The sequence below is a fragment of the Protomyctophum bolini genome, assembly GCF_963924005.1.
Source record: "Protomyctophum bolini genome assembly, chromosome: 6".
Taxonomy (NCBI): Eukaryota; Metazoa; Chordata; class Actinopteri; order Myctophiformes; family Myctophidae; genus Protomyctophum; species Protomyctophum bolini.
The window spans coordinates 37527109-37546937 of NC_137867.1; the positions used below are offsets into that span (position 1 = coordinate 37527109).

At 44.9% G+C, this 19829-nt stretch overlaps 1 protein-coding gene across 2 annotated transcripts; it reads left to right on the plus strand.

The window, feature by feature from the left end:
• The first annotated feature begins 226 nt into the window (after positions 1–226).
• Positions 227–18544, plus strand: snapc4 (small nuclear RNA activating complex, polypeptide 4). 2 transcript variants are annotated; one of them, XM_080765121.1, is made up of 22 exons: positions 227–360; positions 1619–1732; positions 1832–1878; positions 2280–2373; positions 3747–3784; positions 3960–4088; positions 4589–4723; positions 5342–5426; positions 5926–6007; positions 6567–6689; positions 6776–6848; positions 6974–7138; positions 8207–8357; positions 8966–9072; positions 9280–9374; positions 10164–10258; positions 11391–11473; positions 12006–12485; positions 12519–14018; positions 14763–15756; positions 16089–16381; positions 17631–18544. In XM_080765121.1, the coding sequence occupies exons 2-22, from the start codon at positions 1624–1626 to the stop codon at positions 17811–17813; spliced, it is 5061 nt and encodes a 1686-aa protein (XP_080621247.1). In that variant the 5' UTR covers positions 227–360; positions 1619–1623; the 3' UTR covers positions 17814–18544. The 2 variants fall into 2 exon arrangements, with proteins under 2 accessions (XP_080621247.1, XP_080621246.1); XM_080765120.1 differs by having other exon boundaries at positions 12006–14018.
• The last annotated feature ends 1285 nt before the right edge of the window (positions 18545–19829 follow it).

Here is a 19829-nt window from a genome sequence, read left to right on the forward strand (position 1 = left end):
TTAATGACGCAGGGAGAAGAAATACGGAAGTACGGACAGATCGTCATAATATTTATTTATTTTTCAGTATTATTCTTTTTTCTTGGAGGTTATTATTACCAAGACAGGTTAACGTTTCATTCATACTCGTGCTTATTCACAGCAGCTCGTGCGGTTTAAAATGCTCCGAAGCCAAAGAAGCTAGAGCGCGGCGCGGTGCACGCTGGGCATTATGATAATGACGCGGGACGACGTTGTTGATTCGTCGGGAGGAAAACGAGAGCACAAATACAAAGTTTATCGGTTTATTTGGAGTTTTATCCTTTAAAACGCTCCATTTCATCACATCTATTGATCTATAAACCTTCTCCCCGTCAACAGGTGGGTCTTGAAAGCACGAATCTCCATTTAAAAGTGACTTAAATAGCAGGCTAACGTTTAGCATCAGCATCATCATCGGCTCGAGCTGTCAAATGAAACTTTAAGCTTTATGTTATATGCTCCGTCCAGAGCCATGGCTCCATCGTACGACGGCGTCGCTTGGGTATCACTATCTCATAATCTCCCTAAAGCTACATTTATGCTCCACGTACGTCGTCATGCATTGGAACATAAACAGGGAATCTGTAGGACTGTTAGCCCCACAAGTCAGAACCCAATGGTACTGAAGTTTCTGACATTTTTGAGACTGTGTGTGTTTGCTGAAGCAGACCAAATCATGTATAAATTAAAAGGATAAGTGCAAAGATCAGGCTGAAATCCTGAGTGTAGTTCCATCATCACACACAGCTGCTGTTTTTTGCCTTGGATCAAGACTGACAGTCAGTCAGACTATTAAAAGCATCTAATACTGAGGTATACTCTGTAAACCTGCATATTCATATTGCGTGTACCTCGTACCACCACCATGATGCCATCTCTGATGGATGCTGCTGATAGAAGCATAGATCTATGCCTAGTCACACACTCGCGTGAAGTGAGGGGCGCTCTTTATCATAGGCCTACATCATCATCCATCATCTCATTCTGGCCAATCACAATTTGCGTCCTCACTTTTCCATCTTCACTTGTATCTTCAATGTTTGTGTTAAACCCGGAAAGCATAGGAGGGGTCCCTCAAAAATCACACTCGTGTGAAGTGAGGGGCGCTCTTATCATCAGCCTAATCAAATCATCTGTGGTACACACACACATAGACACACAAAGCTGGGCATAGGAGGGGCTATAGTGACCCTCAAAAACAAACAAAAGAATACATGATGTTTCATGATTATTTATATAATGGCTGTATGCTCTTATGGCAGTCATAATGAGGCTATGTAATTTCTGTAGCGTGAGGCAGCTTGATGTACAAGTACACCCCCTGGACAGTGACGCTAGGATATCACAGGGACATGCTCGTCTACATGACGTAACATTTCCCTTCATTGTCAATGGCATTTAATGTTTGTGTTTTTTTACGTCATATTTGAGGCACATATGACCTAATTTCTCCTTTCAGTGTCAATGGCAAATATGAGACATGATGTGGGGACAAAAGCTGTATATAGGAGGGGCTAGCTCCCCTTAACTATGGGTCTATTTATCTATTATTCATGATAATGTACAGACCCTGACGTATGTGTTTTTTCCCTCCCAGGCATCATGTCTGAGTCTCTGGAGGAGGAGAGACTAAGAGTCCAGAGACAGATTGAACAACTGGAAAGGACTTTGTCTGGAGCACACCACGACATGTCTGTGGACAGCTCTACAGGTACCTGTCTGTCTGTCTGTCTGTCTGTCTGTATCTCACCGTCTTTCAGTCTGTGGTTTTAAGATGCTTAAGATGACTAAAACCTTTCTGATTGGACAGATGATGATGACGATGATGAGGATGAGCAGGAGGAGGAGCCAGTCAATGTGAGAGACATGCATATGCTAATAACAATGACAATAAGAAGTGTGTGTGTGTGTGTGTGTGTGTGCATACTTGCATGCATGATCGTTTGTGTTCATGCATTTGTTTTCTAAGTGTGTGTGTGTGTGTGTGTGTGTGTGTGTGTGTGTGTGTGTGTGTGTGTGTGTGTGTGTGTGTGTGTGTGTGTGTGTGTGTGTGTGTGTGTGTGTGTGTGTGTGTGTGTGTGTGTGTGTGTGTGTGTGTGTGTGTGTGTGTGTGTGTGTGTGTGTGTGTGTGTGTGTGTGTGTGTGTGTGTGTGTGTGTGTGTGTGTGTGTGTGTGTGTGTGTGTGTGTGTGTGTGTGTGTGTGTGTGTGTGTGTGTGTGTGTGTGTGTGTGTGTGTGTGCGTGCGTGCGTGCATGTAGGATGCAGCCTCTCTGTCAGAACAGCGACTTCAGGTCCAGAGAGAGATACAGCAACTGGAGAGTGCTCTGGGACAAGATGCCACCATACTGTCAGGTAACACAAACAAACATTGGCATATTGTGTTCCGTCTGTGTTTCATGGCCGCCTCAATGCTTTTCCAATGGAAGTCACGTGGTTTGACCAAACATTGACAAAGTACTGTGTGTGCAATGTTTGACACTCGAACAAACCTTATTTCACATACGATATACAATATATTTTGTTCCACCACATTAAGTTATCTTTCAACTTGCTGGGAATTTGCTGTCGCGCTGATCAGAATCAGTCCTTAAAACACAACTACAATCAAACACAACCATTGAAGATAACAATAGAAATCACATCTAAAGCTAGTGCTATAGAGCGTCGCAGTCCCGCCCCCTTTCATGACCACGACAGGCCCAGGAAATAATTCCCCATTCATTTTCCCCATAGACCTTTTAAAAAGCCAACTCGAGTTGTGACAAATCATGATAACAAACACAATATTTTGGGCTAAACAAATAATTACAAAGAAGAAAAACAACAAAGTGTTGTAACCTGACGTTTTTTTCTTCTTTCTAATTATTTGTTCGGCCCAATAAATTGTGTTTGTTGTCATGATTTGTCACAACTCAAGTTGACTTAGTACGAGCCTTAAAAGGTCTTTAAATGTCTATGGGGAAAATTTATGGGGAATTATTTCCTGAGCCTGTCGTCGTCATGAAAGGGGGCGGGACTGCGGTGCTCTATAGCAAATTAACTAAACAATTGCTAACACATTGTCCACTCATCCAAGCCGGGCAGCCTTTACTCCATTTTATTCTTTAAATGCCTTCTTATGCAATGCATTTAGAAAAGCCTTTGTGTACTAAAATTAACGTGTCTTGCCTTCCAGCCATACTGCTTTTTTTTTTTTTTATATATATTTTTTATCCCACGATTTTGTAACCCATTTTTCACCCCTGTGCCAATCATCTACTGTGATCCTGGGCTCTACACACCCTCCGCCAACCTGGGGAGAGCAACGGACTTAACTCATGCTCCCTTCATGCCTGAGTGTCCAAGTTGCTCCTTTACACCTGACAGGGGGGAGTTTCCCTGGTTGGACGTAGCGCGTGGAAGGAACACGTTATTCCAACCAGTTCCTTTCCCCTCCATCAGGCGCCCCGGCTGGCCAGGGGGAGGCAGTTTAGAGACCAGGATTACTGCATGTTTGTGAGGGTACCTACCCTAGGGGACACGGGGAGAACATGCAAACTCCACACAGAAAGGCCCTTTCGCCAACCCCGCCTTCGGGTATGGGCACTGATGACGCGGAGGAGGAAACACGCCGCCAGCACCCATACTGCTTCTTGACATTTTTACCATAGCAATTCTTTTTGACATGTTATGCTGTATATTGAGCCTTTCTGTCTGTCTGTCTGTTTGTTTCTCTCTCTCTCCAGATGAAGATGATGACAGTGATGATGATGATGATGATGAGGTTAGTCAAGTTCTTCTCTTCTAATCTCTTTTATTTTCTCTTTCTTTTCTCTTCTTCTCCATCATTCCCTGCTGTATATCCGTACATGCAGTCCTTTAAGTGTGTGTGTGTGTGTGTGTGTGTGTGTGTGTGTGTGTGTGTGTGTGTGTGTGTGTGTGTGTGCGTCCCTGTGTAGAGTGGAAGTGAGTTGGATCTTCCTATGAACACAGAGAGCTGTCTGCAGATGAACATGGTGTACCAGCAGATTCTACAGGAGAAACTACAACAGTTAGAAACCCTACTACAAGACAACAGACTGCAACAAGTATACAGCACACACACACACACACGCGTGTATAGTACAGTATGTAAAAAATCGTACGATTAATCACACACGTTACTGCAGTGAAATCTGTTTTCCGCATTTGACCCATCTCTTGGAGCGGTGAGCCGCACCATGCGCCACACTCGGGAATCATTAGTTGATTTGACCCCCAATCCAACCCATTGATGCCGAGTGCCAAGCAGGGAGGAATTGGGTCCCATTTTTACAGTCTTTGGTATGAGCCGGCCAGGGATCGAACCCCGACCTCCCAGTTTCAGGGCGGCCACTCTAACCACAAGGCCACTGTCTGGTATGTGTAGTACATCATGTACCCATGCTTTGCTCACAGACACACTGATGTGTGTGTTTATAGACCTTTTACTTGGTGACTGGAGTGTAAACATAGTAGCACACTCTAAGCTCTCCTGACCATAATCATATCATTATTATCAATAATATATCAATAATAATAATAATGTTTTTCCATATTTGTCTTCTAGAGGGAGTTGGATTCTCAGCTGACAGGTAAAGGACAAGCTACCCCCGCATCACATCCACATCGTGGTTCCAACCAAGCCAAACTGTTCCTGGGACGCTTCCTCAAACCATACTTCAAAGACAAACTCACTGGTCTGGTAAGCCTAGGGATGCGTACAGAGAACTGGTGCCAATTTGATACTGGTTCATGATTGATTAGTCAAGTACCAATAAACTTCTGGACATAATGGTATTTGAAAGACAATTCATTCTGAGGGCTGTATTTTGCGTGTCTTAAGTACCAGGTCTTATTACTTAACTTAAGACCTGGAGGCGTGGTCAATGCTCTTTGGCCACTCAGAATAGCCAAATGGCATTGATCACGCCTCCAGGTCTTAAGTTAAGACCTGGAAATACAGCCCTAAATGTTTAACAAACAAGCTTTAGTGGGGTGGGTTTGTCTAATATGCTAACAGCATAACAACATATTAAATATACACAGGCAGATTTGAACACTTCAAAATTTGAAGATTAATTGGACCAATGTATTTCTTTGTCAGAGAAAATAACTGTCGCCGATTCCGATCAAATTACATGATCGGCCCGATTTCTATTTTTTTATTAATAATTCTGTAAACCAGTTTGTTCAGTACTATTTCCGCCTGCATTGTGTCGTCAGTCACTTAACTGGCAGCAGTTAATTCCCTGACTGAATCAGTCCGACTGACTGATTCTCATAGCCTTCCATTGTCCAATGAAACATTGTTTTTTCCCAGGGTCCTCCAGCCAATCCGGAATCAAAGGAAAAGGCCAGAAACATGACACAATGTGTGGATTCACAACGGATGAAACTGAAAAGATGTAAGAACACATGCATACAAGACTACTAGTCACACCATGAGGTTAGGTGACATTAGAGATGTAAGAACACATACAAACAAGACTACTAGTCACACCAGATGAGGTTAGGTGACATTTGCCCATTTTGGACTGAGGCATTTTGGCTCTGAAATATATATTCAAAGATTTGCGCCACATTTTCACGATTTTTCAAAAATAGCAGACCTACAAGTTCATAGCACGGCACTCGGTGCCGCGCTATGAGCATGTAGATCTGCTATTTTTCAGCGGCTAAAGCATAACATAACGCATAACGCTTAAAACACCAAAGGGGGTTCCCGCCTAGAATGGGTTAGAGATGAGATTATATGAGGTTAGACTGGATGAGTTTAGGTTACATTGGATGTAATCTCTCAAAGACAGATTCTGCTAACAGGAGACCAAGATCAAATGAGGTTTGGTTACATTAAATGACCAAGCAAATGCCCCTTCTGATGTCTGTTTCCTGTTTCCTGTCCAGGGGAGGGCTGGCAAAAGACTCTTCTTATTCATGCTGTTGCTGAAGACCGCATGAAAAGACTCATCAAGCCCAAACTAAACAAGTACAAATGCAAATAATAATAAAACTGCTACTATTACTAAGGTCAGTCGTATGTTCCCTTAGCTCTGTTGTCCCTCAGCCCTGTTTTGTTAATTAGGGTTGAGACAGTCTTGCATGGCCATTGGCCGCCAGACAACTATTGCACAACCTCCGGATGCTGTATAGAGGTCTGGAACTACACCTCCCGTTTACGAAAATATATCTTAAAATATCTTTTCATTACATATTAAATTTGCATTTCTGCTAAGCAGCAAGCTTTATATGCTTAGATGATTGTGATTTAAATTCCGATAAACTTTGCGACTGTAAAGACGAAATTGAAGTGGGGAGGAGGCTTCACATCCGCTTCATCACTAATATCATTTTCAGAGCTTCCGTTGTGCCACACTATGATGGACGTATTTCCTTGTGGGAGGCAACAGCCTGGCCACGCAGGACTAGAGTTGAGGGAACTACCCTATATAGGCTATTCGTACTCTTTGAATTACTGCATGAGTTAAGTACATATTTCTGTCTGTCTCATCCTGTGTGAATTTCTTTCTCCGTCTGTCTCTTTGTAGGATAGACTATCTGACTCAGAAGTTGTCTTCGTCCCAGAAAGTAGACCCACAGCTGTATTTCTCCCAGGAAGAAGACATCACGCAACAGATAGACCAACTGGAGAAAGACATAGTCGTGCTAAAGTAAGACTATCTGTCAGCCTCTCTCTACCTGTCTTACTGTCTGTTGTCTGTGTATCTGTCTTACTGTTTGCTCTCTGATTGGCAAGGGCGCAGAATGAGGAGGAGCTGGTCGGTGATCGCTATGACAACCATGACTGGGAAAAGATCTCTAATATTGATGTAGGTTTTTACCTGTCTGTCTCTCTATATTACTATATGTCTCTTAATACCTGTCTGTCTTACGTCTGTCTGTCTTTCTGTTGATGTGAGTGTTTAACCACTAATCTTCCTCTCCTTTTGTTCAGTTTGAGGGAACGAGGGAGGCTCAGGACATTTGTCGCTTTTGGCAGAACGTTCTCCATCCGTCCATCAACAAGGCCCGCTGGGGCCAAGAGGAGATCGATCGTCTGAAGGAGATCAGCAAGGAACACCAGGAGAGAGACTGGGACAAGATAGCACAGGAACTAGAGGTGAGACTGGGAGAGGATAGCACAGGAACTAGGGGTGAGACTGGGACAAGATAGCACAGGAACTAGAGGTGAGACTGGGAGAGGATAGCACAGGAACTAGGGGTGAGACTGGGAGAGGATAGCACAGGAACTAGGGGTGAGACTGGGAGAGGATAGCACAGGAACTAGGGGTGAGACTGGGAGAGGATAGCACAGGAACTAGAGGTGAGACTGGGAGAGGATAGCACAGGAACTAGGGGTGAGACTGGGAGTGGATAGCACAGGAACTAGGGGTGAGACTGGGAGAGGATAGCACAGGAACTAGGGGTGAGACTGGGAGAGGATAGCACAGGAACTAGGGGTGAGACTGGGAGAGGATAGCACAGGAACTAGGGGTGAGACTGGGAGAGGATAGCACAGGAACTAGGGGTGAGACTGGGAGAGGATAGCACAGGAACTAGAGGTGAGACTGGGAGAGGATAGCACAGGAACTAGGGGTGAGACTGGGAGTGGATAGCACAGGAACTAGGGGTGAGACTGGGAGAGGATAGCACAGGAACTAGGGGTGAGACTGGGAGAGGATAGCACAGGAACTAGGGGTGAGACTGGGAGAGGATAAATAGAGAGAGAGATATTGGTAGAATGATTATAAGGCAGGTGAAAGTGGTACAAAAATGGAAATTAAAAATAAAACATTCTCTAGTCAATTAGTAATCTGTTGAGAGACTGGGGACATGTTTTGATTTAATTAAAAAAAGGAACGGTGGCACAGATTTATTCAAAAGAATGCTAAAAGGATAATCCAATAAGCCTTAAGCTTTGGGTACTAATAAGCTTTAGGTGTTTTTGAATGTTTGTATCAAGGTCATATTTAAATCAAGGTCTACCTACAAATCCACCTTGAGTGCCTGGACCTGGAATGTAATGCCTTTCTGTCATATTTTCCCTTTCTCTCTCTCTCTCTCTCTCTCTTAAGCACAGATGTCCTGTGTATTAAATTCAACATACATTTTTGTTTTCTGTTTATTTGTCTTTCTACCTCTCTGTCTGTCTGTCTGTCTGTCTGTCTGTCTCTGCCGCTGTCTGCAGACCGGCAGGACGGCGTTCATGTGTCTCCAGTTGTATCAGCGTTACATCTCCAAGACATTCAAAAACAACATGTGGACAGAGGACGAAGACGAAGCCCTCATAGAGCTGGTGGACAAGATGAGGATGGGAAACTTTATACCTTATACCCAGAGTAAGATTGCATTATACCTGTACTGTACAGAGTACGATTACTTTATACTTATATAAGGGTAAGATTACTTTATACTTATTATACCCATAGTAAACTAAGATTCTGTTTACCGGCCGGCCTGCCGGGCCGGTAAAACGGATTCTGCCCTTGCTGCTTTTATGGAAGTGTCACATTTTGAAAACCGAGATTTAAATCAGTGGTTCTCAACCTTTTCATGCCGTGACCCCCAATTTCCCAAAATAATTATATTTAACTGGGGCTTCCCATTTTGTTTGACCCAGAGCTTATTTTCATAGTTTTTGCCTCCTTATATTTTTTGACAATTTGGCCAATTTTGTTTTACAGTATAGTTTGTTGATTACTTTTGATGCAGTAATGTTTTTTGTTTGTTTGTTAAAAAGCTCTTAAAAGTCCTTAAATTGTCACTTAACTGTCATCTGAGGTCGTTAGAGGCATGAACAGTTTGTGGCTGGGGTGGTGCCTGTATCTGATGGTGCGCTGAGCTTTTTGACTACACACCCGCCCCTCTTGTACAGTGTGATTTAATATACTGTATTATACTCTAGTATAGGCCCTGATTGGTCGCGTGTCTGTTTATCCGTCTCCAGTGAGTTATTTCATGGATGGTCGTCAACCTTTCCAGTTGCTGTACAGATGGAATGGGGTTCTCGACCCGTCTCTCCGAAAAGGCGCCTGGAGCCCAGAAGAAGACGAGGTGAGAGAGGCCGCTTCCTTTCAATAAACCAGCATGATAATATCTATACAAAAATGTGGATGGAAGCGTTTCACACTATAGAGAGAATATATATTTTATAGCATGAATATTAATGTTGATTATTATTTTAGAAGCTTGCTTCCATTTTCAAACATTGTGTGTGGGTGTGGGGTGCGCGCATGTGTGGGTGCGTGTGTGTGCGTGTAGCTGTTGCTGCAAGCAGTGTCTCGTCATGGAGAGAAGAACTGGTGGAGAATCAAAATGGAGGTTCCTGGAAGAACTGACGGAGCAGTTAGAGACAGGTATAGACTCCTACTGGATGGTTTCAGTCACACAGACAGTTCGCTTGAAAGTTCCAACTCACATTCTGTTTGATAGCAAATAATAAAACCCTTGTTGGACAGCTGTTCTCTAATGGTAAGACCCAACATTAAATGTCCCAAAATTAAACAGCTGTTCTCACATGAAAAGACAACTTTTCATGTTGATGAATTATTTTTTCATCATCATGAAAAGTTGTCTTCAATATGATCATGTTAAAAGATCAATCCCATGCTTCTTGTGTCGTTAAAGGACAACTTTGGTTTTTATAAACCAAGGTTCATGTTTTATGTGGTTATTAGAGAAAGTAAAAGATGGGTGTTTTTTTTTCATCTGATGCTTTCTTTCGTTTTAGCTATTTTTGACAGGGGGCCGGGGCATTCGAACAGGTGGCTAAATATGTATTTTGTTCTGACCACAAAAGATCACGGGATCTATTGAATGTGAAGGGGGATACTAGGGGGCTATTTAAAACTACATTATTATAACTATAACTAACCATTATTTTTGAAAAATGTGTGAAAATATTTGAATATATATTTCACAGCAAAAGTTTTTAACTCAAATATTTGCTTCTGGGGGTCCCTGAAACAAAATATTTTGAGATTGCGCATAATTTGAGAACCACTGATATAGAATCATAGGATTTTAAGAAAACTTGGAAGACATTTGTAGAATCTGGTCTCAGGTCTCAATGGGTTCAATTAATCTATTACAGATTGTTGACATGTAGGTAACATATTACTTATGTATTTGTGTGTTTGCACTAGGTATCATGATATTCTGAAACCAGGAATTAAGCGAGGGGCATTTGATGAAAATGAGAGAAGACTTCTACTCATTCTGGTCCAGAAACATGGAGTTGGTAAGGGGTGTCGAAACTGGCGCTATTTGTTTTTTTCAACAGTGAGAAGCATGGGGCGCCCGCTGGCCAAGTGGTCCAGGCGCATGCCCGTTCATGACGACATTTGCTGCTTGTCTATCCCTCTTTCCTGTTCGTCTTCACTTGATACTATCAATAAAGGCAGAAAATCCACAAAAAAAAAGAGTGGCCCTGGATAATGACATCTCAGCAACAGCATGGCTCTGTAACAGGTGATTTTATTTAATACGAGTCTGCTGCCTGCTGGCCAGGCTGAGTAGCGAGTGACAAAACAGAAACACAGAACGCAGCAAATCAGGCTGGAACCCAGGCTATGATTTACCTGCTCTCCCTTCTGGCTCCAAACTATGGAACGCACTTCCTATTACAATCAGAACTGCAGACTCACTCCCAATCTTCTGTCGAAGTCTGAAAATCCACCTCTTCAGCCCATAGCACTTGCCCTAGCCTCAATGACCTTACAGACGTATGCAAAGGCTCAACTTATGTCTTTGAAATAGCATTTTATGTAGACGGATGTTAGGTTCTTAGCTTTTTTTATGTATTTGATGTATTACTATGTGTTGTTCTAATTGACTGTAATTCTGCTAAATGCCTAAATTGTAATTGTGTTCCAAAAATAGACGATCTACAAGCTCAGCTTGTACTATTTTCACCTGCCAACCAAGCATAACATGTCTTGTCTTAGTTCTACTGGATCTCTTATCCACTAGTGACTAGTCCATCAATAAAATGATAGTCTAGTTTGTATTTGTTAACAAAATTGTTAATGTTTAGTCCTACTTTTAGTCATTATAGCTTAGTTTTTATTTTATGAAATAAAAGTGAAATAAAATTTAGGCCAGTATTTTTGTTGAAGATTTAAATGTAAAATCTTTGGAAGACAAAGAAAAACTAACAAATGAAAGGAAACAATGAAGGAAATGAGGAAATAAGCCTGTGGCTTAAAGGTTTCAAATATTTCAAACATATGCAGTGGTTTCTTGACAGCAATGTGAAAGGATCAAAACATTTAGTGTATCCTTCTAGCGCGTAATTGTACTTTTACTTGGGCGAGTTTTATCGCCACAACATTTGCCCTTACATTCCAAACAACTGCTCCCTTTTGTTTCAGGTCGTTGGGCGAGGATTGCTGCTGAGATTCCAAACCGTTTTGATGCTCAGTGTATGAGAGAGTGGAGGAAGTACAGTGGTACAGTAAGTACTGTAGGACACACACACACACACACACACACACACACACACAGGGCAGAAGTCGCGCTAGGATTTTAAATTCCCAGTCATCATGGCCAGAATGATTACAGTTTACCGCAAATTTTGATAAAAAATAACAGACTTAATCATGATTCTTGAACATTGCCAATAATAACAGTTACAGCATCATATTTGGGGCGGAAAACGATTTGAACGTAAAGCAGTATGCTAATAAACGCCTTCATCTTGCATAAGGGAATTGCGTGATGAGGACAGAGCATGATTTAAACGCTTTTGACGATTTAAACGCTGGAGTGCAATAAAGAGAGTCTGCTTGCCTATAGGCAACCACACTACATTTCGGCTACTCACAAGTACATGGTCAACAGATATGACGCAGTCTTCCACACATCTAGTTTCCATTACGCAAAAATCTACTTGTGCGTTGGGTAAACACTGATACAGTACACATACAAGACAGACAGACAGACAGACAGATCCACACACAGACTCACTTATTTTTGTCATCCTGTAGCAGCCCAAGAGGTCACAGTGGAAAAGGGGAAAAAGGAGGAAGCGGACAAGTCAACAGGCCGCCCCGACGGGCAGGCGGAGACGGCGGGCCGCCGGCGAGGCGGGTCAAAACGCCACCCCAGCCCCCAGGCAGAGGCGGCAGCAGGGCGCCCAGACAACCAAGAGACGAATCAAAAAGGAGGAGAGTGACGATGAGGATGAGATCAGTGATGAGGAGAGCGAGGACGAGTCGCAGCTGGTGTACATGGACAGTGACAGTGAGGAGGACAAGAAGGCAGTGAGACGGAAAGTGGAGGAGACACGGGAGAGACGGCGACGAGAGGAGACGCAGACACAGGAGAGACGGGCAGGAGAGGAGATGCAGACGGACGAGAGACGGGGAGGAGAGGTGGCGCAAACGGAGGACAGACGGGGAGGACAGGAGGTGCAAACGGAGAGCAGACGGGGAGGACAGGAGGTGCAGACACAGGGAGGACAGGAGGTGCAGACACAGGGCAGACAGGGAGGACAGGAGGTGCAGACACAGGGCAGACAGGGAGGAGAGGAGGTGCAGACACAGGGCAGACAGGGAGGACAGGAGGCGCAGACACAGGAGAGACGAGGAGTGGAGAAGGCTGTGCAGACAGAGGAGAGACGGGGAGGAGAGGAGACGCAGGTGGAGGAGATACAGGGAGTGGAGGAGGTGGTGACGGAAGTCCAAACGGTGCGGAAGGTGAAGAAGGAGCACCCTCTCCCGCCCATGGAGGAGTGGCTCCCTTGCCCTAGAGTCGGAAAATGGGACGCGTTGAACGGCTGCCTGGTGGCGCGCCCAGAACCCTGCTCCTCCCTGCCCCCCACCACTTCCGACAAAGGTTCCCCGAATGGGGTGCGCTCCACCATCGTGAGCCGCCTGGGGGTCCAGGTGGACTCTCTTTTCGGACAAGCCCCTAAACCACTGCCCCGCTGGGGACGGCACCGGCCCGATGCCCTGATCCAGGTGTCGTGCAAGCACCTGAACTATCTGATGCAGAAAAAGGCCTCCTCCGTCACCGCCAAAGACGTCGTTGCTGCCAAAGACGTCGTTGCTGCCAAAGACATGGACCAGGTGATGCAGTTCAGGCTCATGGCGGCCGTTACGCCGTGGATCGGAAACCTGCTGCTGCCCGCTCCCTGGACCAAGAGGAGCGACGCAGACCACCTCCGGGAGAGAGGAGAGAAGGTGCGCCTCTCCTCCACCTCGGTCTTCCTGCTGCTGCTGAAGACGCTCTGCGTGGACCTGACGGGCTGCAAGGGGGCAATAGAGGAGAGGAAATCTAAGTGCGACTCGAATCGGACCGCTCTTGAACTGTTGCCATGCGTCACACAAACCAAACAACAACATCAACATCATATAAAGCACTTACTACAACAGCAGCAACAACAGCAGCAACAAGTACACACATCTCAGCAACAACAAGTGACACGTCAACCATGTCCACAATCGCCTCAACCACATCATCTGCAGCTGGTAATGCAACAGCCGACGAAAAGCAACACTCCTCCTCTTCCCGTCTCTCCGTGGATGAGCCTCCCTAACATACCTCCTCACATCCTCACGTCGATACCTCCCAACATGCATCTTCAATATCTTCCTCTCGTGATGCATCCTGCCATGTGCGCTCAGAGGCCACCGTTGCCGTTTCCTCGCCACTTTGTTCCTGTCACCATGTCTCCTAATACCCCTGTCACCATGTCTAATACTCCTGTTTCCATGTCTAATTCTCCTATCACCATGCCCTCTCCTACTGCATTACAAGCTGTACCACTTCCTCACAATCCCTCGGCCATCCCTCCGTCACCCAATTCCTCTGTCAGTCGCGCCTCTGCTCCCACAGTCCCAGGCCAACCGAGTGTCCCCTCTGAAACGACCAGCCGGGAGGGTGATCATCCCGACGGCACGATAATCACCAGTCCGGGTGAAACATGCAAGGGCAGGAAGCGACAGCGCAAGGTTACGGAGAAGGTCAAATGTATGAAGGAGGATGCAGCCGCCAAGGTAATTAATTATGTAACCTTGATGGCAACACATAACGGACATCTTGGTTTCAAAGAGGATTCAGCGTCAACATCTAGAATGAATAGTGGATTTAGCTATGCAATTTACTGCGTTTCCCAGGTTCAGATTTTCCTTAACTGGCATTTTTTTTATTTAGGTTTTCTGAGCTCAATTGCAACCCCCAAAAAACTTTTAACATTCAGTACATTCTGTGGTCTGGGGTTTTCTGGCTCAAACGAGTGCTCTGATTTTCCTGTGAACTGTGAGGTAAGAGTCCACAATCCCATGTATATGACAATGGGATTTGCCAGCAGATGTCACTGTTGAGACCTGTTTTCATTGCAGCTCAAAAAGCTTCAGAACATACAGAGAAAACACCAGACCACAGAAAAGCCACTGAATGTTCAAAGTTCAGGTTGTGTGTGTGTAATTGAGGTCATTAAACCTACAAGAAAAACAAAAAAAGTGAAAATGTCACAAAACCTCTAAAAACATCTAAAACTAGCTCAGTAGATTTAATAGGTTTATTTATTACAAAATATTTACAGGCAGACATAATCATTCTTATCAAAATAAAGAAAATCCCCTGTAAATACTCTCATAATTCTTTGACTAGTTTGCTCAGTAGAGCGCAGACCTCCACATGTTCAGAGAGTGATGCCATGCACACTGCTACCCAGGTGTTTCCTTCTTGTTATGATAGCAGTCTCTTGACTCCTTGTTGTTGTTTTGATCCTACTGTAGATTGAAGCCAAGGAGAAGAAAAGAGTTACTCCTAGACGACAAAGAAAAAAGCCCAAAATTGACTCGCATCCTGACACGCTGCCTCCTGGCCCGACGCTGTGGAAGATGACGGCCGATGGACTGGTTCAGGTGGGCCCCGGAGACCTACCCCCGGGTTTAAAATTGCCACTCCCTCTCTTGACGCCACATAGGAATGTTGTCTTCCAACAGCTGATTCCATCCCCAAACAGCAGCAAGAAGACTTCCGTCCAGCCCCGCCCTCCACCCACCAGTGTTCAGTCTCAAGTTGCCTCTACCTCCCTCCCATATGGATTCAGTCCCATCTTCCACCACGTCCAAATCTGTCCACCTCCGCCAGGTACTCCACCCGGTCCCTCAGGACCTTGCTTCCAGCCACCACCACCCGCCAGCGTTCAGCCTCAAGCTGCCCCCTCCTCCTCCCTCCCGGTTGGAAGCCCTCACGGCGGTCACGTCAGGCCTCCAACCGGTCTTCAACGTGGTCCATCCCTTGGTCTTCAACGTGGTTCATCCCCTGGTCCAACAGGACCTTCATTCCGACCACCATTTTCACCCTTGCGGCAACTGCGTCCTCCCGCCATGCACTCTCCGTTCGCCCTCCTCCGTCCTGGTTCGCCCTCGCCTCGCTTCCCCGGCGCGGTGAACGCTGCCCCCACCGCGACGGCCCCCAGGACGCCCCCTCTGCTCAGGATAGCGCAGACGCAGGTGGATCCCTCCCTGTTGTTCACGGAGCCCCGGGCGGAGGTGCAGCGGTGGATGAGCGGCCGTGGGGGGGTGGCACTCCCGGGTTCGGACGTGGCGTTGCCGTACCTGCCGCCTTTCATCAGCAACCTCCGGACACTGTGTGCTCTGCTTAAGGCCAAGAGGTCCCTGGTTGACACGGCTCTACAGACTCTACCTGGTCCAGATGCTGGTAACTCTGACAGTGAACCTGGTTCCATCTCAGACCATGATTACATCCAGACGGGTCAACCAGGTACACACACACACACACACACACACACTTTCATTAATAAATAAGATACAATGTTTCGACCCTTGCGGGTCTTCGTCAGGAAGTGATTCCTGACCTGAAACATTGCATCTTATTTATTAAAAAAAAAAAATGTTGTGCGGACTCACTACCTTCCTTCTAATCTGTACGCATTGCTGTTCAGCATCCGTATAATCTTTTGAGATGTGCATGCTTCCTTTTAGGATTATATTTCTAAATACTGATTGACAAATACAAAGGTCTGTGTGCACGGGCCTTTAGTTGACACAGATGTGTTGTTGCGTCTGCATCCCCCCCCCCTCCCCGCCCCGCAGGTCCAGCTCCAGAGGAGCATGAGCGCGTGGCAGCAGTACGCCACCTAGTGGTTCAACGTTTTGCTGCTGACCCAGCCTACCAGCTGCTGAAGGCACGCTTCCTGTCCTGCTTCACCGTACCTGCCCTCCTGGCCACCATTCAGCCAGTCGCAGATCTGCCTGATTCCTGCACAGCCAATGAGGAGGAGGAGGAGGAGGAGGGGCTAAGAGATGGAGAGGTGGAGGAGGGGCTAAGAGGTGGAGAGGCGGAGGAAGGGCTAAGAGCCGTTGAGGAAGAGAATGTTGGCTCTGAGGTACGTCATGGTCAAAGACGAACTAGAATATTAATTTGTATAAAAATAAAAAAACATGTTTTGTTCTCAAAAGTGTTGCCAGTCGCCTATCCCAGAATTCAGTCCATTTGAATAGTCCAATGTGAGAAAGGGTCTTTGTGTGCAGGGGTACAAAATGGTCTGGTTTGTAGTCTCTCAGGAAACTCCACAGTCAAGGATTTAGATTTTTTTTAGAATGTGTGCTCGCGTACAGCAATCTCAAAATATGTTGTTACACGGACCCCCAGAAGAAAAGTTTGAGTTTAAACATTTAGCTTTAAAAATAATAATCAACTGTGCTAATCCTGTGCATCTGTATGGTCATCGTCCTTCTGTTCTCTCTCTATTCTAACTCATTATACTCTGACTTTTTATTCCTTCCTAAGATCAAATGTGTGAAATGTGATCATAGGATGTTCATGCACTTCCTGTTCTGTTCTCATCGTGAGAGAGAAGCCTGTACATGTCTTGCATGGTCAGGTTCTTCTCTTTCACCAATGGGTGTGCCATACGCCCTTCTATTTCTGATTGAGATTGAATCTCCCAGGCTATTACTGCTCAGCTAGACTATTTACCACAACATATTTATATCACTGAGATTTCTTAGGACTTTTGATGTGTATATTTATGAAACAAAAACAGTTGAAAGTGTTTCTGTTGCAATTTGTTCGAGGATAAGTCCCCTTTTTTCCTGGGCTAATGATGAGCTGAAAAGAGATCTGGACAATGCTGTATGTTTAATCACACAATTATTTTCAGCCATCACTGACAGAAGTACAGTATACTTTTGGATGCCTTTGGAGAAGTTGAAAATGCACCTGAAATATAAAACAATCCCCCCACCACCACCAATTGCCTGTATAACAGCAATGGTACACTCTATAGATATGTAATTGGTACTCATCATATTTTATCATAACTGGCAGTTATCTTCATCACTACTACAGATTATATCATGACAATTAATGTGAGAGGTTGTGATGTCAAGCTGACCAGTGCACCACAACTGCAGACACAGATCTACCTAAAACCAGCGCATTTACATCTGTCAATCTCTTCTTGTACCTCATACAATGATGTAGGATGTTATATTATATGATATGCTTCCTAACAGATGGAGATGTAGATTGTTGCGGTTCTGGTGGTATATTATTCATCCTTACCGCTATTACATTCTTCTTGAGAATGAATCGACACGTTTCCGATATTGTTGTTTTTTTATTTTTCACAGAATCCCTTGCTGCTCATGCAGGGGTCTCCCGCCGCCCACTACTCTGGCATGGTGACTCGACGCACATCCAGACTGCTGGCTACGGAACCACCGCCGCAGACCGGTCCAATGGATACCGGAGCTACGGAACCACCACCGCAGACCGGTCCAATACCGGAGCAGAACTGCAGCGACGGCAGATAAGAGCAGACTGTGGGTAGGTACAGGACCAATGAATGGATCCCATGCAGGCCGCAGTGGAGCATAGCACACGGACGCAGCAGTAGAGGCCAGATAAGGTCAGATGGCTGGGAAGGGAAGGGGGAACCGTTATGTTTTACCGGCATCATCGTCATTTCCTCATGACGAGTTGTCAGCACTGTGGGGGTTGGTATTAAAGGTATTATATATTCGCTGTCAGGTGGAAACCTTGTCCAAAACTTTTAACAAAAATTATTATTATTATTTAGTCACAAGCTCTTGTTAATACACCTGAATTGTTAGACACTGTCATACAACAATGTAGGGCAAAAGAAATAATTGAAATTGAATAAAATGTAATAACGGAGATGAGAGGTTTCTACCTGACAGGGATGTTACATGGTTCTTCATGAAGATCCCAGACGGAGATTTATGACCACCTTAGAGGTTTGTAGAATCTTTTGGTTCTATATTGAACTGTTTAACACAGTGGTTTTCAACCAGTGGTCCCCAGCTAAATGAGGGAGAGTTGGTAACCAAATGGACCCTTATAGAACTCTAACTCTTGTAATGGTACCAACATCAATACAGCATGGAATTGTGGTCAAAATCTACAACAAAATATTAAGTTTTGGGTCTGAGAGGATACATCTCATCAAATGGTGGTCCGTGGCTGAAATGCTGAATAAATAATGGACCTTGATATGAAAAAGGTTGAAAACCACTCTGGTTGAAAAGGTTTGGAGTGCATATCGGAGTATTACAATACTATGTGGTATTGTACTAGTATATGTTTTGTTTCACAATCTTTATTTTTGTTGTTCATGGGTTTTCTTTTTACAAAAAAGTGTTTTGCAATAAAAGTGCATCTTTCTAAATCTGTGTACGTTCATAAAATGCTGTGTTCTTTCTGCAGTATCGACAACATTTTGCAGGTGTGTGTTTGTCTTAGATCTTAGGAACAGACAAAAATAGAGACAACTAAATGTTCGTAAGAATCCCTTAAAATAACTCAATTGTTTTTAATTCATTATTATTAATATCACTGTAATATCACATTTCCATTTAGTATGATTAGTATCAGGTACAACCAGGTATAGTCTGGTGACCACCGGAGAGACGGATGACAGCCGGAATGTAGACGGCACCTGGGTGAGCAGTATGGGTTAGCGCCCCAGCCTGTGTCCTCCGTGAGGAGGAAGCCCAACAGCCCTCGGTGAGGCCTTTAGAAGGGCCATGCAAGCATCAAGCGGAGTCGTAGCACCAGTGCCCTGCGGAACCATTGCCTACCAGTGTCTGGTGCTGGGACTCTGATGCAACGTACAACGTCCTGAGCCTGGTGAGAGCAGGAGTGGACCAGGTGAGACGTAGGAGGGGCCCGGACAGGGGACAACCCACAGAACCTAGTCCTTCCATGCGCCAGAAGTGTACCTCCCAGCCCTGGCAGAGTAGTTCTGGAGTAGTTCCAACGGATTGTGTGTCCCTGGTTTTTCCCTAGTGGGACTGATTGAGGGACTTACTGGGACTTGATCACCCCGGCTGGGTCGCCTGAGTGAGGGGTATGATGTTGGAAGACCCGAAACCCCGTTGACCTCAGGATACATCACTGAGGATACGTCCCAGGTGCATCCATGCAATGTATTCTTTTGTCAGTATATTTTCCTTTTAGTATAGTTGCTTTTTGTTTGTGAAAGTCAAATGACTCGCATTGATATGGACTCTGCATTTTAATTTAGTTTGGAACACTGAAAAGAAAACCAAAACTATTTCAAAAATAATTATGAAATATGTGTACTGCGACATGAAATGTAGATCTGTAGAGAAAAACAAATTGAAACAGAATATCGTTGTGTGTGCGCGTGTGTACTGTACGTGGTTTTGACACAGAACAGGAAGTGGCTCCTAGGGAACGGGAAGTTTCTCTGTTCCCCATCAAAAATGATGCTCTCATCTCCCAATGATCTCAAAACCGTGGTGGATAGATAGAAGGGTGGATAGGTATTATCACTCCAACTAGTA